The sequence below is a fragment of the Triticum dicoccoides genome, chromosome 4B (assembly GCF_002162155.2).
Source record: "Triticum dicoccoides isolate Atlit2015 ecotype Zavitan chromosome 4B, WEW_v2.0, whole genome shotgun sequence".
Taxonomy (NCBI): domain Eukaryota; kingdom Viridiplantae; phylum Streptophyta; class Magnoliopsida; order Poales; family Poaceae; genus Triticum; species Triticum dicoccoides.
Genome location: NC_041387.1, coordinates 51,781,952 through 51,805,178, shown reverse-complemented (window position 1 = coordinate 51,805,178; position 23,227 = coordinate 51,781,952). Strand labels below are relative to the sequence as shown.

The window sequence follows — 23,227 nt, the reverse complement described above, 5'->3', positions numbered from 1 at the left end:
ACTAGCCCTTTCGTCATCTACAATCTCACCTTTGCCCATGAATATGGGTTATACACCAACTCTGGCAAACCGCCGCTATACGGTGCCAACACAAAATTCAGAGGACCTACGGTGCAAAACAACGGCGGATAGATGAATACGAGCAGCAACTAGTACGTACTGTATGTCAAAAAGTGGAAACCGAATTGGTGAACTGACCAATTTCAAAGGCCAGGCCCATGATGACCGAGCAGCAGGGACCGCCGGTGAGCCACAGGAGCACCGGGTCCGTGCGGGGCTACTCTCCGCCCCTGTCTCCTCCTCGACGCCCACGTACCTGCATCACACGGCCACTCCGGCCATGAGTCTGGCGCTGTTTCAACCAAGCTTAGAGTAACTCCAATGGGGTGATCTATTTCGTCTACCCGCGTCCGTTTGGATAGGCGCGGACAAAAGTGGCGGCCCAACGCGCCGACCCAAACTTAATTCGTGTCCGCCTGGCGTCCGCGCCGACTCATTTGCGGCCCAAATTTGCGCCCCAAATGCGTCGGCGCGAGGAATCCAACGGTAAAAACGGTTCGAGATTTAGACACATGGTTTATGAGCTAAACGTTTTGAATAAACAAATCTATGAAAAAAGAAAGTCGCGAAGTGACGCTCAACCTGGTTGATGAGGTGGGAGTGATTTTTGTAAAAAATACTGATTTCGAAAAGAAGACAAATCAGCCGCCATCTAACCGAACACAAAACATTCCGTTGTTGAATGAAGAAAACCGGATACATCGATCGCCTCGAGTCCGAGAGAAAAGAGAGTCGCTGAGCACGTCCACCCGGCCGGCATGGTTGGGGCATGCCGTTCTTTAATGGCGACGGTCAAGGAAGCTGACAGCTTTGAAATATTATGAATAGTCCCTGAGGCCGGGAAAAGAACAAAAACTCCATAGTTTTTCACTACTTTGACACGCAGCAAGTGAGCGTAGCACTCAAATTAATCGGACGCATCAGTCCGAACCGGCAACTAGTATATTCAAGCACACTGTCACCTACGCGCCTCCGCACATTTCTAGCTAGTGAGTCGACGGTCGGACCGCCATCCGTGCCGTCGGCGAGCGTTAAGCGGTCGCGACAGCGCCGAGCCTGCGCGGCGTCTTGGCCGTGGACCCGACGGCGCAGCTCCTGCTCCTTGGGCCCAGCGCATGTGCCGCGGCGCCATCGTCGAGCCCGAACTCGCAGGGGCGGTCCTCGTCGATCCTCCCGATGGCCACGCTCTGGCTCCCCGGCCCGACGCCGGCGGGCCTGGGCAGCCCGGCGCGCGAGGCGGCCCTTATGAGCTCACGCACGTCGGCGTCGGCGCCGTCGCCGCCCGCCGAGTGGTGGAAGTGGAACCCGTGGCTCCGGCTCCGGGACACAGCCGCTATGCCCACCGGCCCGCATCCCGCCGCGCAGGCCGCCATCCGGCTCACGTAGAGGTCGCGCGCGCGGACCAGCGCGCGGAACGGCGCCCGCACACACCGCCCCAGCATGGCCAGCGCGCGCACGCCCCTGCTCGCCGCCGACATATCTGATCGAAGGCAACGGCTTTGCCGTTTGTTAGCGGCTGGAGACGGCGTACAAATTGCAGTGTTTGTGCTTGTCGCTGGGGCTATATATGAAGGGATCGGCGACTCGTTCTGGGTCAAGTGACGTGACGGGTCGTAGGTGGAGGGCTGGTTGCGGAGCACGGGAGGTCTGACTCGCACTCGCTTGCTCATCTGTTCTGCTGCGGGACTCCGGTTGGGTTTGGCCGGTTCAAATCGGACGTGCTACGTCGCGTTGATGAGTGCAGCAACGATGAATGCTCATCTACTGAAAGTCAACGAGAACTTAAGGCGTGTCATACATACGTGCTACGATCATTTGAAAAGTTTTGAACAAAAGACTTGGTCGGTTATTTTAATGTTTTTTTGAATATTGGTTATTTTAATGTTATTGCCTTCGAGATGCTGTGATTAGAGTTGGCCGGAAGCAAATCCAAGCTCATGGTGTGGTTGCACTCACTGATTTTTACTGGATGGTGCCCCACGTGTTGACGCGGAATCGAAGATTCGATTTCTTTATTCGCAAAAAAGAAGAAGATTTGATTTCTAAAAACTGCATAGAATGTATAGATATATTCATTAAGATTCAAATCATGTGAGAAGTTCCAGCAGATCAAATAAAAAGTAATCTTAAGATAAGAGTTTTAAGATTCCACAAGTAAATGCAACATTACCCGCAAAAAAACACAAGTAAATGCAACAATATTCTGGCCGCAAAAAAAAAAAGATTTGAAATCCACTTAAGAATATACTAATGCATGTTGCCTGGTGGGAGGTTCTCAGTGGAAGTTCACACAGGAGATAGGTTTCTTTTTTGCGGGAAAAGCTTTCGATATTTATCATCTATCAAGGCAATACAAAGAACACAAGAAGTAAAAACTATATCCAGAATCGTAGACCACCTAGCGACGACTACAAGCACTGAAGCGAGCCGAAGGCGCGCCGCCGTCATTGCCCCTCCCTCACTGGAGCCGAGCAAACCTTGTTGTAGTAGACAGTCGGAAAGTCGTGGTGCTAAGGACCAGCGCACCAAAATAGCAATTGCCGCCGATGAAGAGAAACGTAGATCGAAGGATCCAATCTGAAGACGCACAAACACAGACGAAGGAAGACCGAATCCGAGTGAATCCACCGAAGACAAACGCCAGAGACACATCTCCACACGACCTCCGATAGCGCTAGACGCATCACCATAATAGAGGCTAGGCAGGGAGAACCTTATTCCAACTTTAGATAGCCGCCGTTGTCTCGTCTTTCTGAGCAAGACACAAACACTAAACAGGCACCAAAAAACACCTAAAAACGGAGCAAGAGTCCTCCCGCAGGCATGGACCGCGCTGCGAACCGATATAGGTCCGCGTTGGGTAGCTTTCACGGTCCAGACAATGCGGTCTAGACGTATGCAGGAGGTTTGAGGTCACCGTTCGAGATGCCCTAACACAATTCGCCCATTTAATTCTTTTTCAAATTTGATCGGGTATATCTGGCCTTGATGGATGCTTTTCTCTCCCACAACAAATCTTTCTAGGAAGGGTAAATAAAGTTCATTTAAAACTGTTATTGCGTTCATCTTTTCATGTATGGATGCAGAAAGGCATAAGAATGATATGATACAGAAAATAAAGTGGTAAGGGTATATGCCTCAGAGAGGCTCATTGTCCAACCACCTTTGAGCCATGGCGAAACATTCTTTAGGCCGGTACTCTGGAGCAGTATGACCAGCACCCTGTACAAATAATGGTTAATGACCTCTACCATGTTAGTACATATATGGTTACCCATGGACATGATTTGGAAAGGAAAACAAGATCACCTTCACTGTGGCAAATGTCATATTGTTTGTGTATTCTATGGTAAATCTACAAAAAATAAAAGATGCATCCCATGTCAAAAAAGAGTGGGGAGAAAGCCAACACACAAGGGATGTGCCATGAAGTTTTTCTTATATTTGAAATAGGGAGGTAGAAAGACTTAACCCAGCAGCCTGCCCACTAAGATGCCATGCTCTCCAGTCAGCAACGATGGAAAAGTTCAAGGATCTTATCCATGCTTGTGTGCCAAGAAATGGCGCCTCGAGATCATGGTCTCCGCTGCGCTCACAAGTAGTTTTACTTATGAGGTGCAAAGGAACATTTTGAGCCAATGTGAAGTAAACTTTTTCTCATGCCCTTGTTTTTACCTGTACACAAGTGCATGATAACCTTTCATAGTGAGGTTGACATGGTATGGTATACTGCTCGGTGTCTCGTATGTGTAGGGGAGCCCTATGTTGCATTGTATCCACTCACTCGTTGTTCCCTGTTGCCAAATTAACTTTCATCAGTAGTGTTCCAAATGATGTGGAATGGAAAAAGAATGCCAGGTGTGCTCCTACATGGCACCTATTAAGCTAAAAAGTCAACCTCAAATCCAAACCTTGCACCAAGTTCTGTTTTGGTATGAAAACTTTGAAATCGTCTAAAGAGAACCATACAATTTAGAATTAATAAATTGTGTACACTCGGAAAATAAAATGCAAATAAAGGCTTGTACAAAGTTGCCAGTTACCAATCGTCTCCTTTTAAACCGGTCGCCCTCACCTTCACCTCACACTGTTAGCAAACGTGTGTATTGTATCTATGTCGCAACCATCCAAGTGACACTAGCTTTGGATGTCATGTTAGTGCAAACCACATGATGTCAATGGATGTTATAAAAGTGTCTAGTGTACTTAGATGTTTAACAAAAATTCATGAGTAAATATAGAGTTGATGCAAAGTCCAGGATTCAAAAGGTGATGGTTTTCTTTACTTTTTCTACTTCTACAACATTTTTTTACCCTACCATGTCTAATTTTATATCTAAAGAAGTTAAAACTACATAATGATACCTTCGGATGCATACTCTATGAAATAAGTTTCATGCAACAGACATGGTGTGTACCTCCTTGATCCCAAGAGCTTTTCTATTCATGTTGTTGTTCATCCAAAAGTAAGCCAGATAGTAACCATATGTAACAATTCTAGATAAGTTTGTGCTATGGGAACAACATCATGTGACAATTTTCACATTCACCGAAATTCTTATATCAAACTGACACCCCATGGATGAAGAGAGACTGACAAAACAATCTATAGTTGGACGAGCAGGTGGCTTGTTTAACTGGGTAGATTCTTCCAACAAAATATTTCTTCTTGAAGCATCGTCTATGGTCTTTGGCGCAAAAATGTCACATTTTTTGTACAAGATGTGTTCAATTGAAATTTCAGAAATGAGCTGTGATAGAAGGGAAGTGCATTAGATGATGTTTGCAATACCATACTAGTTCATAACAATAGAGCAATACATGAATCTTACATTATTGATAGTATGCAACACTTCAACACACATTTCATTCACGGGGTTAACGTAATCTCCTTTGCAATTCTTCACAGCACTCTTCACAAAAAGAAACCATGCTACAACTTAGATCAACGCATATTGCAAAAAAAAATAAAAATCACATGCTATTGTTGAAGTGTTCAAATGTGGCATCACCTCATATATTTGATCAGATATTATCCCAAAGCCATGAGCACTAGGAATTTTGTAATTTTCATCAAACTTTGGATCTGCTATAGGGTTGCCAACCATATATCCCTAAAAATAATTGCATTAATATGGCAATAGAATAAATACACGGTCTCGCATTCTTTTCCATTATACTGTTGTTGCCGAGTTAAATGTTCAATGGATAGCTAATAACTTGCCTTGAGATTGATGACAGGTTGCTGCCTCATGTCAATTCCTGGAGAATATTATAATCAAGAGGTAAGTCCACATTACCTCCTCAACTCTTGGTGAAATTCCAAATTACCGCCTCAGTTCATATGACAACTCTAGAAAAATGTGTTGGTTGTAACCCCCGGCAGGTTTTACCGGTTTTGTCCTATGTGTCGGACAAGACATCATTACCATGACATCAGCTCTCTCCCCTTTGTCCATGTTAGAATTTGAGGCAACAACATAAAAAGTTACTTTATCCTAAAAAGTGTGCAAACAGTGTTCTCTTCTCATCTACTTCTCTTCTCTTCTACTTCTCTTCTCCCGCCGTCGTGTTGATTATGATCCCATCTACTTCTCTTCTCCCGCTTGTTATTATACATTCAGGAATGCGCATGGATGTGCAATGTTCTAAAGAGCTAATAATTACCTTCTGAAATGCCTTGTGCAATAAGTGGAATCACCTTTCCAGCATATGAATCTCCACCAATGTAGAAAGGATTTGAAAGGTACTGCGGATGATCCGTGAACCACTGTACATAAACATGCATAGAGCGGCCAATAATCAACACTTCGAAGTTCTCCATGCAAAACAGTATGATGGTACGACATCAGTGATGCCTCTCATCACCTTATTTAGAAATGTTTGGACCTGCGAAGATGACGAGTAGTCCCCAACATAGTAGCCTTTGGGATCACGAGCGAACGAAAAACCGGAACCGACCGGTGAATCCAATAAGAGTATGTTTGCCATCTGATCGAGAATTGTCGTCACTAAACCATGTAAAACTGATCAAAAATGAAATTGATTTCGACGAACATATCATCTATAATCTCACCTTTGTCCATGAATATGGGTTATACACCAACTCCGGCAAACCGCCACTATACGGTGCCAACACAAACTTCAGAGGACCTATGGTGCAAAACAATGGCGGATAGATGTATATGAGCAGGAAGTATGTCAGAAAGTGGGAGTCGATTTGGTGAACTGACCGATTTCAAAGGCCAGGCCCATGATGACCGAGCAGCGGGGACCGCCGGTGAGCCATAGGAGCAGAGGGTCGGTGCCGGGGCTCCTCTCCGACTCGACGAAATAGTAGAAGAGCTCCGCCCCGGTCTCCTCCTCCACGCCCACGTACCTGCATCACACGGCCACTCCGGCCATGAGTCTGGTGCCATTTCAACCAAGCTTTAATTGTGGAGGTACGCACCTAGAGCTTACCCTGTTTCAAGGTTGAAGGGCAGAGGGCCATCGAATCCGGGAAGGTGCGTGACCGCCGTCGCCGCCGCCGCCGACGCCGGGCGTGACGGCGGCAGGAGCAGGAGGACGGGGACGAGCTGCAGCAGCGGCGGCGGCAGGAAGTGGCGTTGCCTGGCGGTACGCAGCCGGAGAAGCTTCGAGGACATTCTTTCTCTTTCTTTGTGCCTCTAGGCACGTAGCCGTACCTGTACTGCTGTCTGCTGCTCGAATCAATTTGGATGCGTGGAAGGTATTGTCACGTGGAAACGGTTGGCATGTCACCTTCTTTCCGAAAAGGAAAGCTCGCCTACTCACTAATTTCCGTCGACAGGAGAATGTTTTGTCGACCAGAATATGTAACAAGTAGAGATGAAAAACCAGTATATATACGCCACGGAGAAACGGTGAACCAGGATATTCAAGCTCACTGTGGACAAAATCAGAATTCAGTTTTTTACGAATGCCCTTTTTGTTAGTCACATAATGGAAATGCAAGATTTTGTCCAAGCACAAGGAACAAGGAAAGGAAAGAACGAGAAAGTACTCCACCCGTCTCAAAATGTAAGATCATCTTTTACACTATTATAGTATCAGAAATGATTTTATATTTCGAGTCGGATGGAGTAGCTATCTTAGGGGCATCTCTAACTGAATTTAACTCCTTAAATGCCTTTTCAAACTTTAACTCATTTTTATTGAAAAAAACTCCTCAAATCCAAGGAGTTTAAAAAAACATGGACCTAGGTCTAGATGTTTAGTCATCTCGTCCTATTTTTGCCGGGCAATTTTTATCTTAACTTTACTTTTTTAGCTCCGAGCGAGCTTGTACCACATCACAGACTTTTCGGATATTTGCTTAATAAAATGGTTGCATGCATCATTATAATGCATAGGATGGGGATAATTCTTCTTTTCTAAAATAAAATATGCCCATATTCCGACTCAGCACTAGATGTCTCTTTGTTGAATCCTTGTTGAAGTCAATAAGAAGATGGTTGATCTCTACTCCCATCTGGCAAGTGCCACTAGCTATCAAATCCCAACAACATTTTCCCAACGAAAAGACCCTGAAAAAACCTACTGTTGCAAACATATATTTGTTTTAAGACTGATAAGTCGTGGTGCTCGTGGCGTTTAGATTGATGGAATCAAGAATCCTGAGGATCTGGTCGAGGGCGCTCTTGTCCTTGAGGATGCCCATGTGCGACACCTTGGGCAGCTCCACCACCTCCAGGACCTGCGACGGCGAGTCGGACCAGGCCTTGATCGGTCCCATGAGGCTGGCGAGGTTCACCGTCCCGTCGCCATCACCGTACACCACCTCCACGGGCCCCGCGTCGAAGCCCTCGTCCCCAAACACGAGGATCTCCACCGTGTCCACGCCGGTGCCCACGAGGCATGTCACCGGCACGCCCGGCTCCGGCAGGACCTCGCCGAGCGGCCGTATCCGCGCCCGGTACGGCTCCACCCCGTCGGCGAACCCGATGTCGTTGAGGAACTGCGTGACGTTCTTGGCGGAGTAGGTCCGGTTGTGGCGCTGGGAGACGACGAGCGTGGTGTTGCCAAACACCTTGGGCGTGGGCAGCAGCCAGAGGTTGCTCTCGGAGCTGCGCTGCTCGTCGCGGATGAGGGTGGGGTCGACGAAGGGCACGCCGAGGGTGTTGCCGGAGGCGAAGGTGAGCATCTCCTGCACGGAGCCGCCCCACGGCGCGGACAGCGTCACCAGCCGCTTGACGTGCGCCGCGCGCCAGGCGGGCGGGGCGCGCGCTAGGAACTGCAGCGCGTATAGCCCGCCTAGGCTGTGCGCCATGAGGATCGCCGGCCTGCCGCCGTTGGCCGCACACGCGGACTCCACCAGCAGCCGGAGGCGCTCCAGGTAGGCGCTGCCCACCTGCGACGGGTGGCCCGGCGCGGCCAGCCCGTAGCGGAAGTCGTAGGGCGCGCCGAAGAGGTCGTGCCCCTCCTCGTACCCGGCCTTCTCCAGCGTGCTCGCCAGGACGTCCATGTACCCCGTCAGGACCCTGCACGTCAATTTTGGCATGTCGTGTCACTGCCATTGGCCCATTGCTGATTGCGACATCTGCATCATTGACATGAAGAAATAGTAGTAGAAGAAGAAGAGGTCGATGGATTACTTGAGGGTAGGGTCGAGGTAGCGGAGGGTGGAGGTGGAGCCGAAGTCGGAGACCCTGGTGTGGACGCCGGGCGCGTTGCGGTAGTCGTCGGCGTCGCGGTCGTAGTAGAGCATCATCCGCTCGGCGAAGCAGCGGGTGAGGGGCGCGACGACGACGGACGGCTCGAACCACATGCGGAACCAGCCGCCGCGGCCGCGCACCAGCGGCCACACCCGGCAGGTCAGGCTGGACGGCCTGTAGTCGTCCGTCAGCCGCGCCTCCAGCTGGTTGCCGCCGGAGCCCGGGATGAGTATCACCGGGTGCAGCAGCTGCCCGCCGCCCCCGCCGGCCGACGAGGCGCAGCACGAGCTCAGCGACAGCATAGCTAACAGCACGACCATACGTAGCGGATATCTCTCCATGATGGGCGTTTGTGTGATGGAATTTTTGGTTTTCTTGCTTGTTTTGGGATTTGGTGTTCGCTGTTTTGTCTCTTGGGATCGGATGGCTTGTAGTAGTGGCTAAAAAGGCAGGGCGCGCGTACGGTGGAAATGGTAGTTACGTCGTCCTTGGAGGGGTCGGTAGTCTCGGGTGCGCTGTGAATCTGCGATCAATTCGCGTCTAACTACTGCTTAATCACGCCACAGTACTGCGTAGCCGCGTAGCGTTCCTTGGTAGCCTACCTGCGATTTAAGTGGGGACAGTGACCAGTCACTCACTGCACACGCTGCATCGTTGCTAGTACTTGTTACTATGCGCCGTGCAATCGATTGCTCTGTTCATACGCACCGAGCTTCGAGCATCTCTACCCCTCGCACTAAAAAAACTTCTTCCTTTCTTCAGAGCTTAACCCCTTTCTAAGCTTTTCTGAAAAAAAATAGCGCCCCAAAAATATTCATATTCAATCGTGGCAGTGCAACGGACACCAGAAATAATAAAAATTACATCCAGATTCATAGATCAATTAGCGACAACTACAAGCGTTGAAACGAGCCGAAGACGCGCCGTCGTCATCGCCCCTCCCTCATCGGAGCCAGCAAAACTTGTTGTAATATACAGTCGAAAAGTCGTCTGGCTAAGACCCCCTAAAACTAGCGTACCAGAACAGCAACCGCCGTCTGAAGTATCACATATCAAAAGGATCCAACCTGAAGGCTCGCGAACGTAGACAAACGACGATTAGATCTGAGCAAATCCACCAAAGACAAAGACAGATCCACCGGAGACACAACTCCACACGTCCATCGACAATACTAGACGCACCACCGGGATTAGGACTAGAAGGAGAGAACCTTGTGTACACAACCAAGCAGCTTTTCTTGCATCCAACGGGCCTATTTGGGCTAGATGCAGGCAACCAAATACGCCATACAGACCCAACAAGACTAGCATGAAGTCCCGCCTCTTCAACACTTAATATATGTGGCGCGTGAGCAACAAAGCCGTTTATGTATGGACCGTGGGCCTATGTGCTGACACCTGCCCAAAATAGAAACGCGCTCGTTTGTGCAACGCTGCAACCGTTTGCTGCCTAGCAATGTCCTTAAAAAAAGATCAAATACCAGTGGCGACTAAAAATTGCATGCAGATTCATAGACCACCAAGCGACAACTACAAGCACTGAAACGAGCCTTAGACGCGCCGCCGTCATCGCCCTTCCCTCACCGGAGCCAGCAAAACCTGTTGTAATATACAAGCGAAAAGTCATCTTGTTAAGACCCCATAAGACCAGCGCACGAGAACAACAACCGCCGCCGATGAAGAGTATCGTAAATCAAAAGGATCCAATCTAAAGACTCACGAACGTAGACGAACGACGATCAGATCTGAGCAGGTTCACCAAAGATAAAGATAGATCCACCGGAGACGCATCTTCACACGCCCACCAATGATACTAGACGCACCACCCGGATGAGGACTAGAGGGAGAGAACCTTATGTACAGAACCAAGCAGCTTTTCTTGCATCCAACGGGGTTGTTTGGGCTAGATGCAGGCAACCAAACGTACAGACCCAGCAAGACAAGCATGGATTCCCGCCTCTTCAACACTTAATATATGTGGCGCGTGAGCAACAAAGCCGTTTATGTATGGACCGTGGGCCTATGCGCTGACACCTGCCCAAAATAGAAACGCGCTCGTTTGTGCAACGCTGCAACCGTTTGCTGCCTAGCAATGTCCTTAAAAAAAGATCAAATACCAGTGGCGACTATCCTAAGACATTTGAGAACATTTGCACATTACTTCATCTCATTCACTTCAGAATTACCAGTGCATCACTACCACATAATGAAAAGTCAGATATTGCATCCACAATTTTCTTTCTTTCAGAAAGAAAGAATTCTTCTACATATTGTTCTTTACCGCAGGTTCTTCAATCAACAAGCAACTACCTGCTCTGTGGTTTTGCCCTTTTACCTAAGTTGGTATGGATTAATTCATGGTGACATGTTTTTTTTCCTCGACGGTGCATGGTCTGGCACATTCAAAAGCTATTAACATTTCTTTTTCATATGAAATTAACTTGTATTACAAGATTAGTGAAAAATGTGCACTGAAAACCAGCAGATAATCACCTTCGGGTTGCTCTAAATAGTCCTTCGACATTCAGCAGCAAATCCTGGCAATGCCGGTAAACTTTGTTTACTATGCCTCATTGGAATGCAAGTTCTGATCATCTACAGCATTGTTATAGGCTCCCTTCAGCTAATGCATCGATTTCTTTGTTGGATTTCTCATCTTCGACTTTGAGTGCTTTGAACCCAAAGCGATATTCTAGCAGTTCCTTCCGATCGGCCGGAGAAACCAAAACATTCATAGTCGCCTTTCCTCTCCAGCAAACAATGGCGATTGGGGAGGGGTCCTTGGCTATGGAATCCGCAACTTGACACCCTGAAATATTAACAAGATTTACATTACCATAAGTCATGGGTTCTTTCAGGTCTACATAGGGCATAATGTTACCTTCACGCAGCACTACAACGCAGCAACCAGGCATCAAAGATGAAGCCTCCTCCCCGAATCTAGCATCGGCAAAACAAGCAAAGTTAATGGTTCGATATTGTAAAAGATGCTGGAAGTCGACTGGAGATGCGTGTAGTATCCGCTTCCTCATGTATGGGAAGAGCAATGACAGCCCCTCATAAGATAGCCTATATGCACATGAACATCCATCCTTTGATCTATGCCTTTCCTGACCGTGAACAAGGAAACAGAGTTAGTTCATTGCTTCGGCTAAAGAAAATATGCACTCTTTCCATGAAAATATATTAAAATCTGCTTGATTGGAGCGCTTACAAACATCTTTACGCCAAGAGAAGCAATTTTAATCTGCTCACCAACTTGTACATTCAGTTCTAAAATGTCTCGTACTGATTTTGATATATAGTACATTCTCCTTGCATTATCAGTACTTCTTGTCACCAGATGACCTTCTAGTGAAAACGATTCCTCGATACCGAAGAAAGATACAATATTTTTTATCACAGCCTCATCTTTGAAAAATAGGACTGGATCAATTCCTTTCCACTTGTGTTGATAATCCAACTTATCCATTCTATGACTTCTATCGCCTGATTCTGTCTGACTATATTCTACATCATCAGATACCACCTTAACTTCAATACGGTTGTCATCCTTTGAAGTTTGGTTGGCCACGCTTAATTTATTCTGTCCATCAAGCAACTTCTTATCATCAAGAGCTTCAGAAACAATTCTATGCTGACATTGCTCCTGAAGTTTCACTGTCCTGTTTGTTGATAGCAGGTTCTCAGTTTTTCTCACCTTGATCACCTGGTTTTCTGAAATAATGTCAACAATACATTTAAGTGCATCATTGATAGTGCATATCAGTAAATCAGAACATAAGGAAATATTTATGAAATGTAAAAGAATATCTTATGCAGAAACAAAAACATGAGGTTACCATTCAACGGGGACAGTTTATGAATAACTGCAATGAAAAATGCCCCACCGTCTTCGTCATGAGGAACAATTCTCATGCAACGATGCAGAGGAAATTTTGAACCCAAGCTTTGAACAGAATTACTATTTGAAATGCCACCTGTATCACAATTAACATTGTTTGTATCTCCAATGTTGAAATTTCTTGAGAACGGCACATTGTACTCTGAATTAACATCAAAGCTGTTATACACTGTATGGCCTTCGTGGATGCTTGTCCTTGAAGGAAACATGCTAGGCAATATTATATTCTTCCTACTGTCAGGAACATCTTCATAAGTCTGAAACCAAGATCCTCTATCATTCACCTGCAAAAGTCACAAGGGGAACCATTGGGGAAAGCAGATTAGAAGAGCAAAGTTTTGGCACCTAATATCTAGTATGCAGTATTGCCCAGTATGGAGCAACTGCTCAACTGAGCACCAAACAGAAAAAGGTTGAATTCGATAATATCATAGTTAGCAGAAACAACAGGCACCTATATTGTGGACTAAACACAAAAGAAAATAGAAAATTATTTTTTTAAAATACTAGAAAACTAATAGTTAGGAAAAAGCACCAATCTGGTGGACAGAGCACAGAGAAAACAGAATAGCAAGAGAATCACGATGTGAGTCAACGAACCTTCCAAGTGCTAAGTCCAGGGCGGCGGACCAATTCTCGTAGCTCATTAGAAACATCAAGTAGTTCAACAGAGCTTCCAGTTCTCCGGAGAAGCTGATTATGTAAAATAATAACAAATACGACGACGAATCATGTTATGCAACATAAATTAAAAAACAAGTACAGAAAAGGATTAATTTAGAAAGGCTCTATACATATCCAGGTTCTGAGATACAGCATAGATGCAATAAATACACAGAAAGAAATGGTAGCTGCTAACCAGCCAACTGCATTAGTTGGTCAGCATGAAAACTGTCATTTGTACTCCACTGGGAATCTTGCTCCCCAGAAAATAACTCTATCAAGAATCTTATGATTAGGCAATTCAGACGGGCTTATGTTTGTCTTAAGCCCCATATCCGGATTAGTGAGCATGTTAAGTAAACATCATTTTAAGCGACGAAAGGAGGTACATTACTAGGCCTACTTCTGCTGTGCTATAAGATAAATAAGGCAACTAGCCAACTAGAAAGACAAACCTAGAGGTACTCCAAAAGGTCCTCAAGTGCACACAGATTTGGCTCAAGTTCAGTCTATATCTATACCTTGTAAAAGATAATACTCTCTACTTGCTCAACAGTAGGTGGAATCTATAATGTATCAATGCTCCTAAAATCAAACAAATACCTCGGCTACAACAGCTTCATTTTCGACAGGATTCATTGAGCAAGTCGAGTAAACCATCCTACCACCCACTTTAAGTAAGGCAATACCTGAAAAAACAAAGTTAAACTTTTGATACTACACGCTATAAGGAAACTTCGACTAACATACATTTTGGCCACAAAATAGATCCAAATTATATTCAGCACCGTTTTCCGTTCTACCATTCCATAAACCTTTAAGATTCAAAACTTCGGTTCTACCATTCCATAAACCTTAAGATTCAAAACTCATGGATACAGGTTTCTGACCATGTTGGGAAAAAAAGGAGGAAAACAAATAGTCAAATGCTTAATTCAAATGTGATTAAGCAGATGCCTCTCTTTTCATAGTGTGGGATCCATCTGAGTGGTCCTGGCGACTGATTTTACTGGTATCTCTTCCTCCACTAGTAGCAGAATTACCACTTATAATCGGATGCCTTTTATAATAACCATTACAGAGAAACCCTTAAACCTCTAAGTACAAAGATCATATGCAGGGTCATGAAATAGTTGATAACATATAGCTAAGTGGTTCATAGCTGATAGCTTGGTTTGCAAAAATATCAGCACCCAGAACCAAGATAACATAATGCTAAGTGGTTACACCCAGAACCAAGGTAATAACATCTTATATTATGGGACGGGGGGAGTAGTTGATAACATGTTGAATTATCTCTATACCCGCCTCCTCTCTCGTTGCATTTTTCTGTATTTTGTGTTTTTCTCCCTGAAACTGTATCATCTACAATTCACATGATAGGAAACCTTACCACGCATAGCAATGTTTACTTGGAGAAGATGAAATTCGTTCCCCATGCTTGAGCTCCTGAACAGTGCACATATTATGACCCTGATTAAAAATTGAATGGAAACATAACAGCAGTGGTAGAATTAAGGTTCAATGCTTAATTGCTTACCACTTTCTCCAAAGGTCATGAGACTTCCGGAGTGTTCCATCACCACTACAGGGGACATCACATAGTACACGGTCGAATTCTAGCCTTTGTGGTTTGCAGTGATCTTTGTAAGCTTCTGAATCATCCTTCGCAAGAGAACAACTGGGAAAGCTTTGTGCTTCATGGTTTGTCACTATCAGGTTGGCAGTGCACATTCTCTTTGTATTATGGATGAGGACGTCGCATCTTTGTACTTTTAAATCGTTAGCTATGACCTAACAACAATCTCGCAAAGGAAAGGAACGTGTATAACTACAACTTTCTTTTCTGATTATTTCTTTGTGAACTATAACAAGTGTCGTGCTAGCTACACATAATATATAATGAAACCAAAGTTCTTCTCTGCAAATCAGCAGGAGCTTCTCTGGAAACATAGCTATTAGATTGTGGTGCTATATGTAACAGATGTGACATGTATAACAGTACCAGCGCTGTTGGAGGTAGCCCTGGCTCTTTTGATTGATGAATCATCTCAAGTAGCTGGAACGTTTTAGATCCTGGAGCAGCACACACTGCACAAGATAAAAAAAGCCAGATAAGTAGATTGCGAGGATATATTACAGAGTTATTGTGTTTCCCTATCAAATCGAAGAGTCCTAATATACGATAATATCTTGGAAGGCAGTCAACTTGTATGAACACACTGGAGTCCATGATTATGGCCAAGAGTAGTAGGCTAACATACTGTCAAGAATATGGTGGCCAGCTTGTACATTCAGAAATAGTGGTGGCACCTGCAGAAATTATTTCAATTATCAAAACATGGTGTAATGTAATATTGCGAAGAGATACTAAAATACATGATAGCTGAGGTGAAAATAGCCATGAGGTGTTCGGTAAGAGTTGCTCACCATACTAACAGCCTCTTGCCTGGTTATGTTACCAACCTCACTCTCGTGCTTTAGAAACTCATGAAAACTGGGATGTACGAATGGTTAGATTACAAACAGTGGTATAATCAAAGATACAAAAGTACACGAAGTTACAACAGCAACTCATTTTTAAGTATAACAATGATCTGAATGTGAGAAAATCGTGGATAAATAAGTTGAGATATTACAGTGTGTTAATAATGGCAAGCGATAAAACTAAGCACTCCCCAAATTTCACAGTTCAGTACGCAGTCTTATTTTATACACATAAAGAGTAGCTACTGTGCTGCACAATATAAATATCTGTGCTAATTCTGTGTAATTACTTTCAATTGGCACTCTAAAAAATCTCCAAAAAGATTTCATGAAATGTATAATAAAGGCCCAAATGAAATGTATGACAGGTTTTGCTACCTATGAATGGTATAAGAATTTTAAAGCAAAGCATAAAAGGAGAGCTGGATTTCACATGATCTAGTACATGAGTGTTACAAACCACAAACGCAACAATTTGGATATATGCTGCAAGCAAGCTTTAAAATATCGGATATCAGGTTCGTATCGGTTTGGCTTCGACATATCGGATGTCGGATATCGGGTGATATATCGGACGATATGTAGATATACCGGAGAAAATATGTCTATTTTTTATTATTCTCGTTCAAAACATTTATTTTTAGTAAATGAAAATGTATGATGTCAATGCTTTAACATAACACTTTTAGATTCCTAGTTTAACTTATTGATTAAGAAAATATTAAGGAAAGATTCACAAAATCCTTACTCTATGATTAAAAACAATACGATATATATGCATTTGTATGAAACATTGTGCATGACTTTGATAATATACTCTTATTTCACTGCTTTCTAATAAAGAATTGTTGTCTTCTACGTATCATTCTATATCGGTGGACATATCGAGCTAGATATCGGCCATATCGGTCGATATTTCGGTCCATATCGGATGATATGTTGAAAAATGATATTTACCAAATGATATGTCATGTTCATATCGGTTGGGCCCCAAAAGTGATATATCGGCCTATATATCGGTCGTATCGGCCTAGATTTAAAAGCTTGGCTGCAAGAATTCATTGAGGCAGGAATGTTGCAGAATTTAAAGACACATATTTGGTGCATGGAGGACTTTGATTACAACATGAAGACAGATGGTTACACAATGCCATCAGAAATATTATTTTAAAATAATCATCATGTGATTTTACTACCTCTCAAGTGCAGGATTCTTCCTCAGTTGCTTCCGAGATAAGTTCAAATGCCATGCAAGATTGCCTGGATACCAAGGCAGGGGACTGAGAGCATATTCTCCACATTCATCACTAACCTTTGCAAATAGTTTTTTCGTTAAGAAATGCATCAGAAAATACAAGAACTGGCATCAATTGAAGTGTATAAATCAAGCAAGATGTAACCTCATTTTCCAAAGATCTCCTGAAGTCATTTTCTAATCTGGAGCAAATGTCTTTCAAAAACCGGCAGCTGAAAAGGAAAGGTGACTTCAACTTATTAAGTAAGAATCACCAACATGGCCAGAAGAATGAAGTAATCGTCACTGTATCAAACATACAAAAGATAACAGTCTGGGAAAGGAGCATGGTATTGCCGAGAAAAGGTAACCCTCCAATTCTGTGGTTTGTTTAGTATATATTTTAGAAATACTTCAGCTTGTAAAGGTACCACATGCAATGGCTAGATCGGAATTATTTGCCCAAAAAGTACATGAATTTTCACAGTTAGCATGCCACGTTTGTGTGTATTAGTGATTGCAACGGTTCGCAGTTAGAAATCCCGGATCAGCAATTCTGTAGAGCCCAGCTTGTGAACAAAAATCACACTATACATAATTTGGAAGGGGCTATCAGTTTCTAGGAGTAAGAAAGCAGAGAAATGAACAGAACAGAACAGGGGATCCAGTCCAAATGCACATACAACAAGCAATGTTTGTGCCCAAAAATGTGGAAGTAGTCAAATCAAAGGATGGAAGGAAGGCCAATGTGGTAACTGGTAAGTGCATCACATCATTTCAGAGAAACCAGTATCACCTAGCATTGACCCTAAAAGTGGCTGGCAATGGTCTCCGGAGCACGCTCATGAAGGCGTCCCACTCCTCTTCGCGAACGATTCGCTGCTCCTGCAAGGCGTATACATGTGCACGCAGGCCATAAGGAACGACATTTCAGTAGAATTTATTTACAACGTATGACTGAACGAGCAAGCAGCCGCACCTTGTAGTACTCCTCGAAGGCAGCGTTCTCAAGGGGCGGTGGCTGCGACGAGGTGTTGGACTCGCTGCGGGTGGCGGCGGCGGTTGGCGCGGGAGAACGGGGAGGGCGGGGTCTGCGCCTCCAGAGGCTCTCGGGCGCCCCGCTCAAGTGGCGGCGCTGCGCGTGGCCGCGCCTCCTGTGGCCTCCGGTGCATCGCTTCCTCTGGCCGGCGGCGGCGGCGCCGAGGTGAAGGAGCGAGATGGGTGTCCGTAGGGCTATCATGTTGCTCGCCCTCGTGTCCGCCGGGATTGTGGGTGCTGGAATAGCTGCGTGGGATTTTATTTTTTTAAAGAAGATTAGAGCAACTCCAACGGGCCGACTTCATGTACTTCATTGGAAGGAGGGAGCGGGGGCGCAGTGGCGGACGGTAGCATGCTGCGACACCTGGGTTGTCTAGCTTAGCGGGCAAGGTGGGATCTTAATGGGATAAGTTGACTAGCTCGATTATTGTTTTTTTCCTTTTCAATGGGAGTCCATTAATAAAGTAATTTAAGTGGGATGGATTAGTTAGTCCTACTTAATCCCACCTCCACTTGTAGCCTCAATTGAACATATCGTGATCCCTTAGTGCCAACTTAGGGTGCTCTCTACTCGTGTGGACCTTTGTCCATCCTAAGTTTCCAATCTCTTCAATCTCGGACCCGCCTAGTTTCCTACTCGACATCAGTTGCACAAGTTGTTTCATGGATAGCTACATCTGTCTCTCTAGGCTGGGTTGTTTCGAGTCGATCTACTGTTCTTGTGTGGTGTTCTTTCCGTTTGGCATTCATGGTGGTGGAAGGGGATGCTCAATCAAGCTCGTCAAGCAAAATCTCAGGCAGTGTTTGTGAACCGCAAGGATGTGAACATAGATGAGTTGCTCAAGAACTTAGGTTCGTAAGAGGGTGATTTCGATGATTTAATAGGAGAATGAGAAGATGTATCTAAGAATGGGATAAAGTGGATGATCATATCTCATATTCTTACCTTAAACCACTTCACACTCAGTCTCTTTCCACTAATATGTGAATTGCGTGGAGCCCAATACATGATATGAAATTCTGAGTGTCGGAGGACAACTTGTTCAACGTCCAAGATTTTATGACGGGTGATTGGCAAATGATCACAACATGCAGTCCATGTCTCTTTAAGATGCTGGCCAGCCCGTTTGCTTCGCTTAACTTTTTTTATTACCAATGACGAACCGATAATGTTTTGGCATGTTGGCCTCCGCCGAAACTTTCGGCCTTCTAAGAAAGCGACGATAGCTTATATAGTAACCATGAATTAACATACACTATAGAATAAAAAAAATTACGGCATAGTAATGAAGAATAAACCTAGACTATTCACTGGGCATCAAAATTTGTCACTGATATGCTATCGTCATACACTATATAATAAAGTGCAGCCAGACAACATATTACATACACTAGACATCAAAGTTCGTCACCAGTGCAAATAAACATGCACACAAAAAAGTATACAGAACCGATAGCACTTCAACACAGTTCAAGAAACGTTAGCCCTGCCTAGGAGCTGTCGCGCAAGTAGCTGAGCAAGCTGATAAGCATAGATTAAAAACCGAACCGGTAATTGAACCGGTGAGGCTGCCAGTTCATGTTTTTACGGTCGGACTGCCGGTTCACCGGTTCGATTGTCAGTTTTTTAAGCAATAAAATAATACATATTTTATCAATAAATGCACCAATTCACAGATAAAAAATGTAATTGATTGGGCGTCTTGGTCTTCCTACTCAGCTGCTCCTAGTCTGGACTCTGGAATGGAGGGAGTCAACCGGAGGGAAGCCTGGTCTATTTGACTAGAGCAGAGGGAGATCGAAGTTGTATGGGCCAATCTAACCAGGTGGCGGCAGGCCCCTCTCCCCAACTGTCAGTAGAGGTGGTGCAGATGGCGGGACGCGAGGGTGGCGGCGTGGGCTGGAAGCCTGGTGCTGCCGCACGGGGCGATGAGGGAGAAGCGACATCGCCACGCCATGGCACCAGTCAAGGGTTGCGCCGGAGGGGGCACCGATGCCCGGTAGGGTTTGTCCGTGGATAAAATCGAGAGAAATGCTCCTAAAATGGTTGAAGCCCTACTAAAAGAGGGGTTTTCTTCCTTTTTTTGATTCTACCCCGATTTTTTTTGGAAAGCAAAGACTGCTTTATTACTCAAAGACGTGGGCACTATCACCCGATACAATCACAGCAAGTTCAGCTGGTACATCATCATCATACACATCAACACCTCCTAAGTTGGCGTTTAAGCCTAACTTTGCTAAGCAGTGAGTCGCATGATTCACCTCACGTGGAGAATGTGTGATTTCACACAGTGAGAACCACAAGTTCCTCTGGATCCTGATATCTTCAATCAGCTGCACCTCCTTGGAGAAGTCTGGCTTTCTCCGGTTCAGCGCCTGCGCTACGAGCAATGCATCTGTCGGCGTTTTGGATATGGGGGTATCCAGACTTGCCTGCCTGCGGCCCACCACATGGCTCCATTGACGGCCTGGTACGGCCCAGCTTCGACATCAACAGCTCAAGACCCTCGCGAGGGGCTGAGCCTCGCAAGGCGGACAACGCCAAGACCCCCGAGGGGATCGACCTCTTTAGGCTGGCTCCCGAGGGGCGGAGAGTTCTATGCAAGGTGCACCTCACGAGGCTCAGCTGACGTGAGCCATGACGACCAAGGCCAGGCGGGCGCCAGCGGGCGCAGGCGCCAGTTTCCTCTTTGGTGCAAGGGAGGCAAGCCACAGGCGCGGAGTCACGAGGAATCAGCCAAAGGCTTCCATTCTGGTGAATAAAAATATAGCTCCAAGTAAAGTTACCAATGAACGAAGACAAAAGAGGGGATGCCTTCCGGGGGCATCCCCAAGCTTAGGCTTTTGGCTATTCTTGAATATCTTGGGGTGCCTTGGGCATCCCCAAGCTTAGGCTCTTGCCACTCTTTATTCTATAGTCCATAAAAGCTTTACCCAAAACTTGAAAACTTCACAACACAAAACTCAACAGGAAATCTTATAAGCTTCGTTAGTGAAAGAAAACAAAACCACCACATAAGGTACTGTAATGAACTCATTATTTATTTATATTGGTGTTAAACCTACTATATTCCAAGTTCCCTATGGTTCATAAATTATTTTACTAGCCATAGATGCATCAAAATAAGCAAACAACACACGAAAAACAGAATCTGTCAAAAACAGAACAGTCTGTAGCAATCTGTAACTAACGCAAAATTCTGGAACCTCAAAATCCCTACCAAAATAGGACGTCCTAAAAAATTTGTTTATTAAACATAATCAAAAAGAATCAATGCAAAATCTCGTTTCTGTGATTTATTCAATTTTTTCTCGTGAGCACAAAGTTTCTGTTTTTCAACAGAATCAAATCAACTCATATCATAGGTTATCCTATAGGTTCTACTTGGCACAAACAGTAATTAAAAGCTAAAAACACATCTAAACAGAAAGTGGAAACAAAATTTAACACTAAACAGGAACAAAAACAAAGAACATAAAGAAAATTGGGTTTCCTCCCAACTAGCGCTATCGTTTAACGCCCCTAGCTAGGCATAAAAGCGAAGATAGATCTAAGTAGTGCCATCTTTGGCACTTGATAAGGAAAAAGAGGATCTCCTTTCTATGGCATTCATCCTTCTATTCAGGGTAAGAACATTGCCATTAATGGATGAAGTAAGATTAAGCACGTTACGGAAATTTGCATCTAAGCTAGACTTCATTTCTTTGATAATTTCATTTTGATAAAAGCACAAGAGAGTAGTTGATTCAACTTTATCATTTAAAGGATGCCCAAATATGATTTTCATTTTTTCATAGGTATCTATAGCGTCCCCTTCAAGAAAACCTTCTTCAAAAATAGAATCAAGAACTTGTTTGAAAGAAGCGGGCAAGCCAACATATAAACTTTTTAAGTAAACATCAATTTGATATTGTGGCACATAGCTAGCCCGAATCCTTAATAACCTATCCCAAGCATATTTTAAAGATTCATCAAGCAAATAGCGAAAAATTCCGGAGTCATCTTCATCAAAATCATTTAAGCTCTCATTGGTGACCCCGGTGGGTCTTTCCATAGCATCTTTGTTTATGAGCTTAGAGAGGATAGAGGGGTTATCCAAGGCACTAGAACTCGGGAGAAATCCCTTAGTTCTTTTTGATTCGGCCATGGCAACGGGAAGGCAAACAAAAAGAAGAAGAGGAGATTGGGAAAGAGAGGGAGAATAAAACGACAAGGGTGAAGTGGGGGAGAGGAAAACGAGAGGCAAATGGCAAATAATGTAAATGCGAGGGAGATGAGTTTGTGATGGGTACTTGGTATGTCTTGACTTGAGCGAAGACCTCCCCGGCAACGGCGCTAGAAATTCTTCTTGCTACGTCTTGAGCTTGCGTTGATTTTCCTCGAAGAGGAGAGGGTGATGCAGCACAGTAGCGTAACTATTTCCCTTAGTTTTTGAGAACCAAGGTATCAATCCAGTAGGAGGCTCCTCAACAAGTCCCACGAACCTACACAAACAAACAAAGAACTCGCAACCAACGTGATAAAGGGGTTGTCAATCCCTTCACGACCACTTGCAAAAGTGAGATCTGATAGAGAAAGTATGATAAGATAAATATATTTTTGGTATTTTGTAATATAGATGCAGAAAATAAAGATGCAAATAAAAGTAAATCGAAAGCAAATATGATAAGAGATAGACCCGGGGGCCATAGGTTTCACTAGTGGCTTCTCTCGAGAGCATAAGTTTTACGGTGGGTGAACAAATTACTGTCAAGCAATTGATAGAAAAGCGAATAATTATGACGTTATCTAGGCATGATCATGTATATAGGCATCACATCCATAACAAGTAGACCGACTCCTTCCTGCATCTACTACTATTACTCCACACGTCGACCGCTATCCAACATGCATCTAGAGTATTACGTTCATAAGAACAGAGTAACGCATTAAGCAAGATGACATGATGTAGAGGGATAAACTCAAGCAATATGATATAAATCCCATCTTGTTATCGTCGATGGCAACAATACAATACGTGTCTTGCAACCCTTTCTGTCACTGGGTAAGAACACCGCAAGATTGAACCCAAAGCTAAGCACTTCTCCCATGGCAAGAAAGATCAATCTAGTAGGCCAAACCAAACCGATAATTCAAAGAGACTTGCAAAGATAACTCAATCACAT

At 44.6% G+C, this 23,227-nt stretch overlaps 3 protein-coding genes across 7 annotated transcripts; all 3 read right to left on the bottom strand.

Annotated features, from left to right (window-relative positions):
- Positions 1–3,090: 3,090 nt before the first annotated feature.
- On the bottom strand, positions 3,091–6,751 carry LOC119294939 (serine carboxypeptidase-like 18). Of its 3 annotated transcripts, none has more exons than XM_037573237.1 (12): positions 6,523–6,751; positions 6,294–6,439; positions 6,137–6,213; positions 5,929–6,051; positions 5,728–5,830; positions 5,285–5,322; positions 5,073–5,174; positions 4,893–4,973; positions 3,736–3,854; positions 3,533–3,646; positions 3,370–3,415; positions 3,091–3,282 (listed from the first exon to the last, which is right to left on the bottom strand). In XM_037573237.1, the coding sequence occupies exons 1-12, from the start codon at positions 6,705–6,707 to the stop codon at positions 3,199–3,201; spliced, it is 1,218 nt and encodes a 405-aa protein (XP_037429134.1). In that variant the 5' UTR covers positions 6,708–6,751; the 3' UTR covers positions 3,091–3,198. The 3 variants fall into 3 exon arrangements, with proteins under 3 accessions (XP_037429134.1, XP_037429135.1, XP_037429136.1); XM_037573238.1 differs by having other exon boundaries at positions 5,950–6,051; XM_037573239.1 differs by lacking the exons at positions 3,091–3,282; positions 3,370–3,415; positions 3,533–3,646; positions 3,736–3,854 and adding an exon at positions 4,483–4,811.
- A 722-nt stretch (positions 6,752–7,473) lies between these two features.
- LOC119294938 (lecithin-cholesterol acyltransferase-like 1) lies at positions 7,474–9,169 on the bottom strand. Its single transcript, XM_037573236.1, has 2 exons — positions 8,676–9,169; positions 7,474–8,561 (listed from the first exon to the last, which is right to left on the bottom strand). Exons 1-2 carry the CDS (start codon positions 9,074–9,076, stop codon positions 7,643–7,645), a joined length of 1,320 nt encoding a protein of 439 aa, XP_037429133.1. The 5' UTR covers positions 9,077–9,169; the 3' UTR covers positions 7,474–7,642.
- A 1,967-nt stretch (positions 9,170–11,136) lies between these two features.
- LOC119294937 (RNA cytosine-C(5)-methyltransferase NSUN2-like) lies at positions 11,137–18,294 on the bottom strand. 3 transcript variants are annotated; one of them, XM_037573233.1, is made up of 15 exons: positions 18,003–18,294; positions 17,820–17,908; positions 17,190–17,256; positions 16,986–17,101; positions 15,733–15,799; positions 15,567–15,615; positions 15,308–15,393; positions 14,843–15,096; positions 14,696–14,751; positions 13,906–13,991; positions 13,240–13,332; positions 12,578–12,923; positions 11,950–12,452; positions 11,617–11,845; positions 11,137–11,544 (listed from the first exon to the last, which is right to left on the bottom strand). In XM_037573233.1, the coding sequence occupies exons 1-15, from the start codon at positions 18,261–18,263 to the stop codon at positions 11,342–11,344; spliced, it is 2,505 nt and encodes an 834-aa protein (XP_037429130.1). In that variant the 5' UTR covers positions 18,264–18,294; the 3' UTR covers positions 11,137–11,341. The 3 variants fall into 3 exon arrangements, with proteins under 3 accessions (XP_037429130.1, XP_037429131.1, XP_037429132.1); XM_037573234.1 differs by having other exon boundaries at positions 16,986–17,096; positions 18,003–18,050; XM_037573235.1 differs by lacking the exon at positions 11,137–11,544 and having other exon boundaries at positions 11,704–11,845; positions 11,991–12,452.
- Between the last annotated feature and the right edge of the window lie 4,933 nt (positions 18,295–23,227).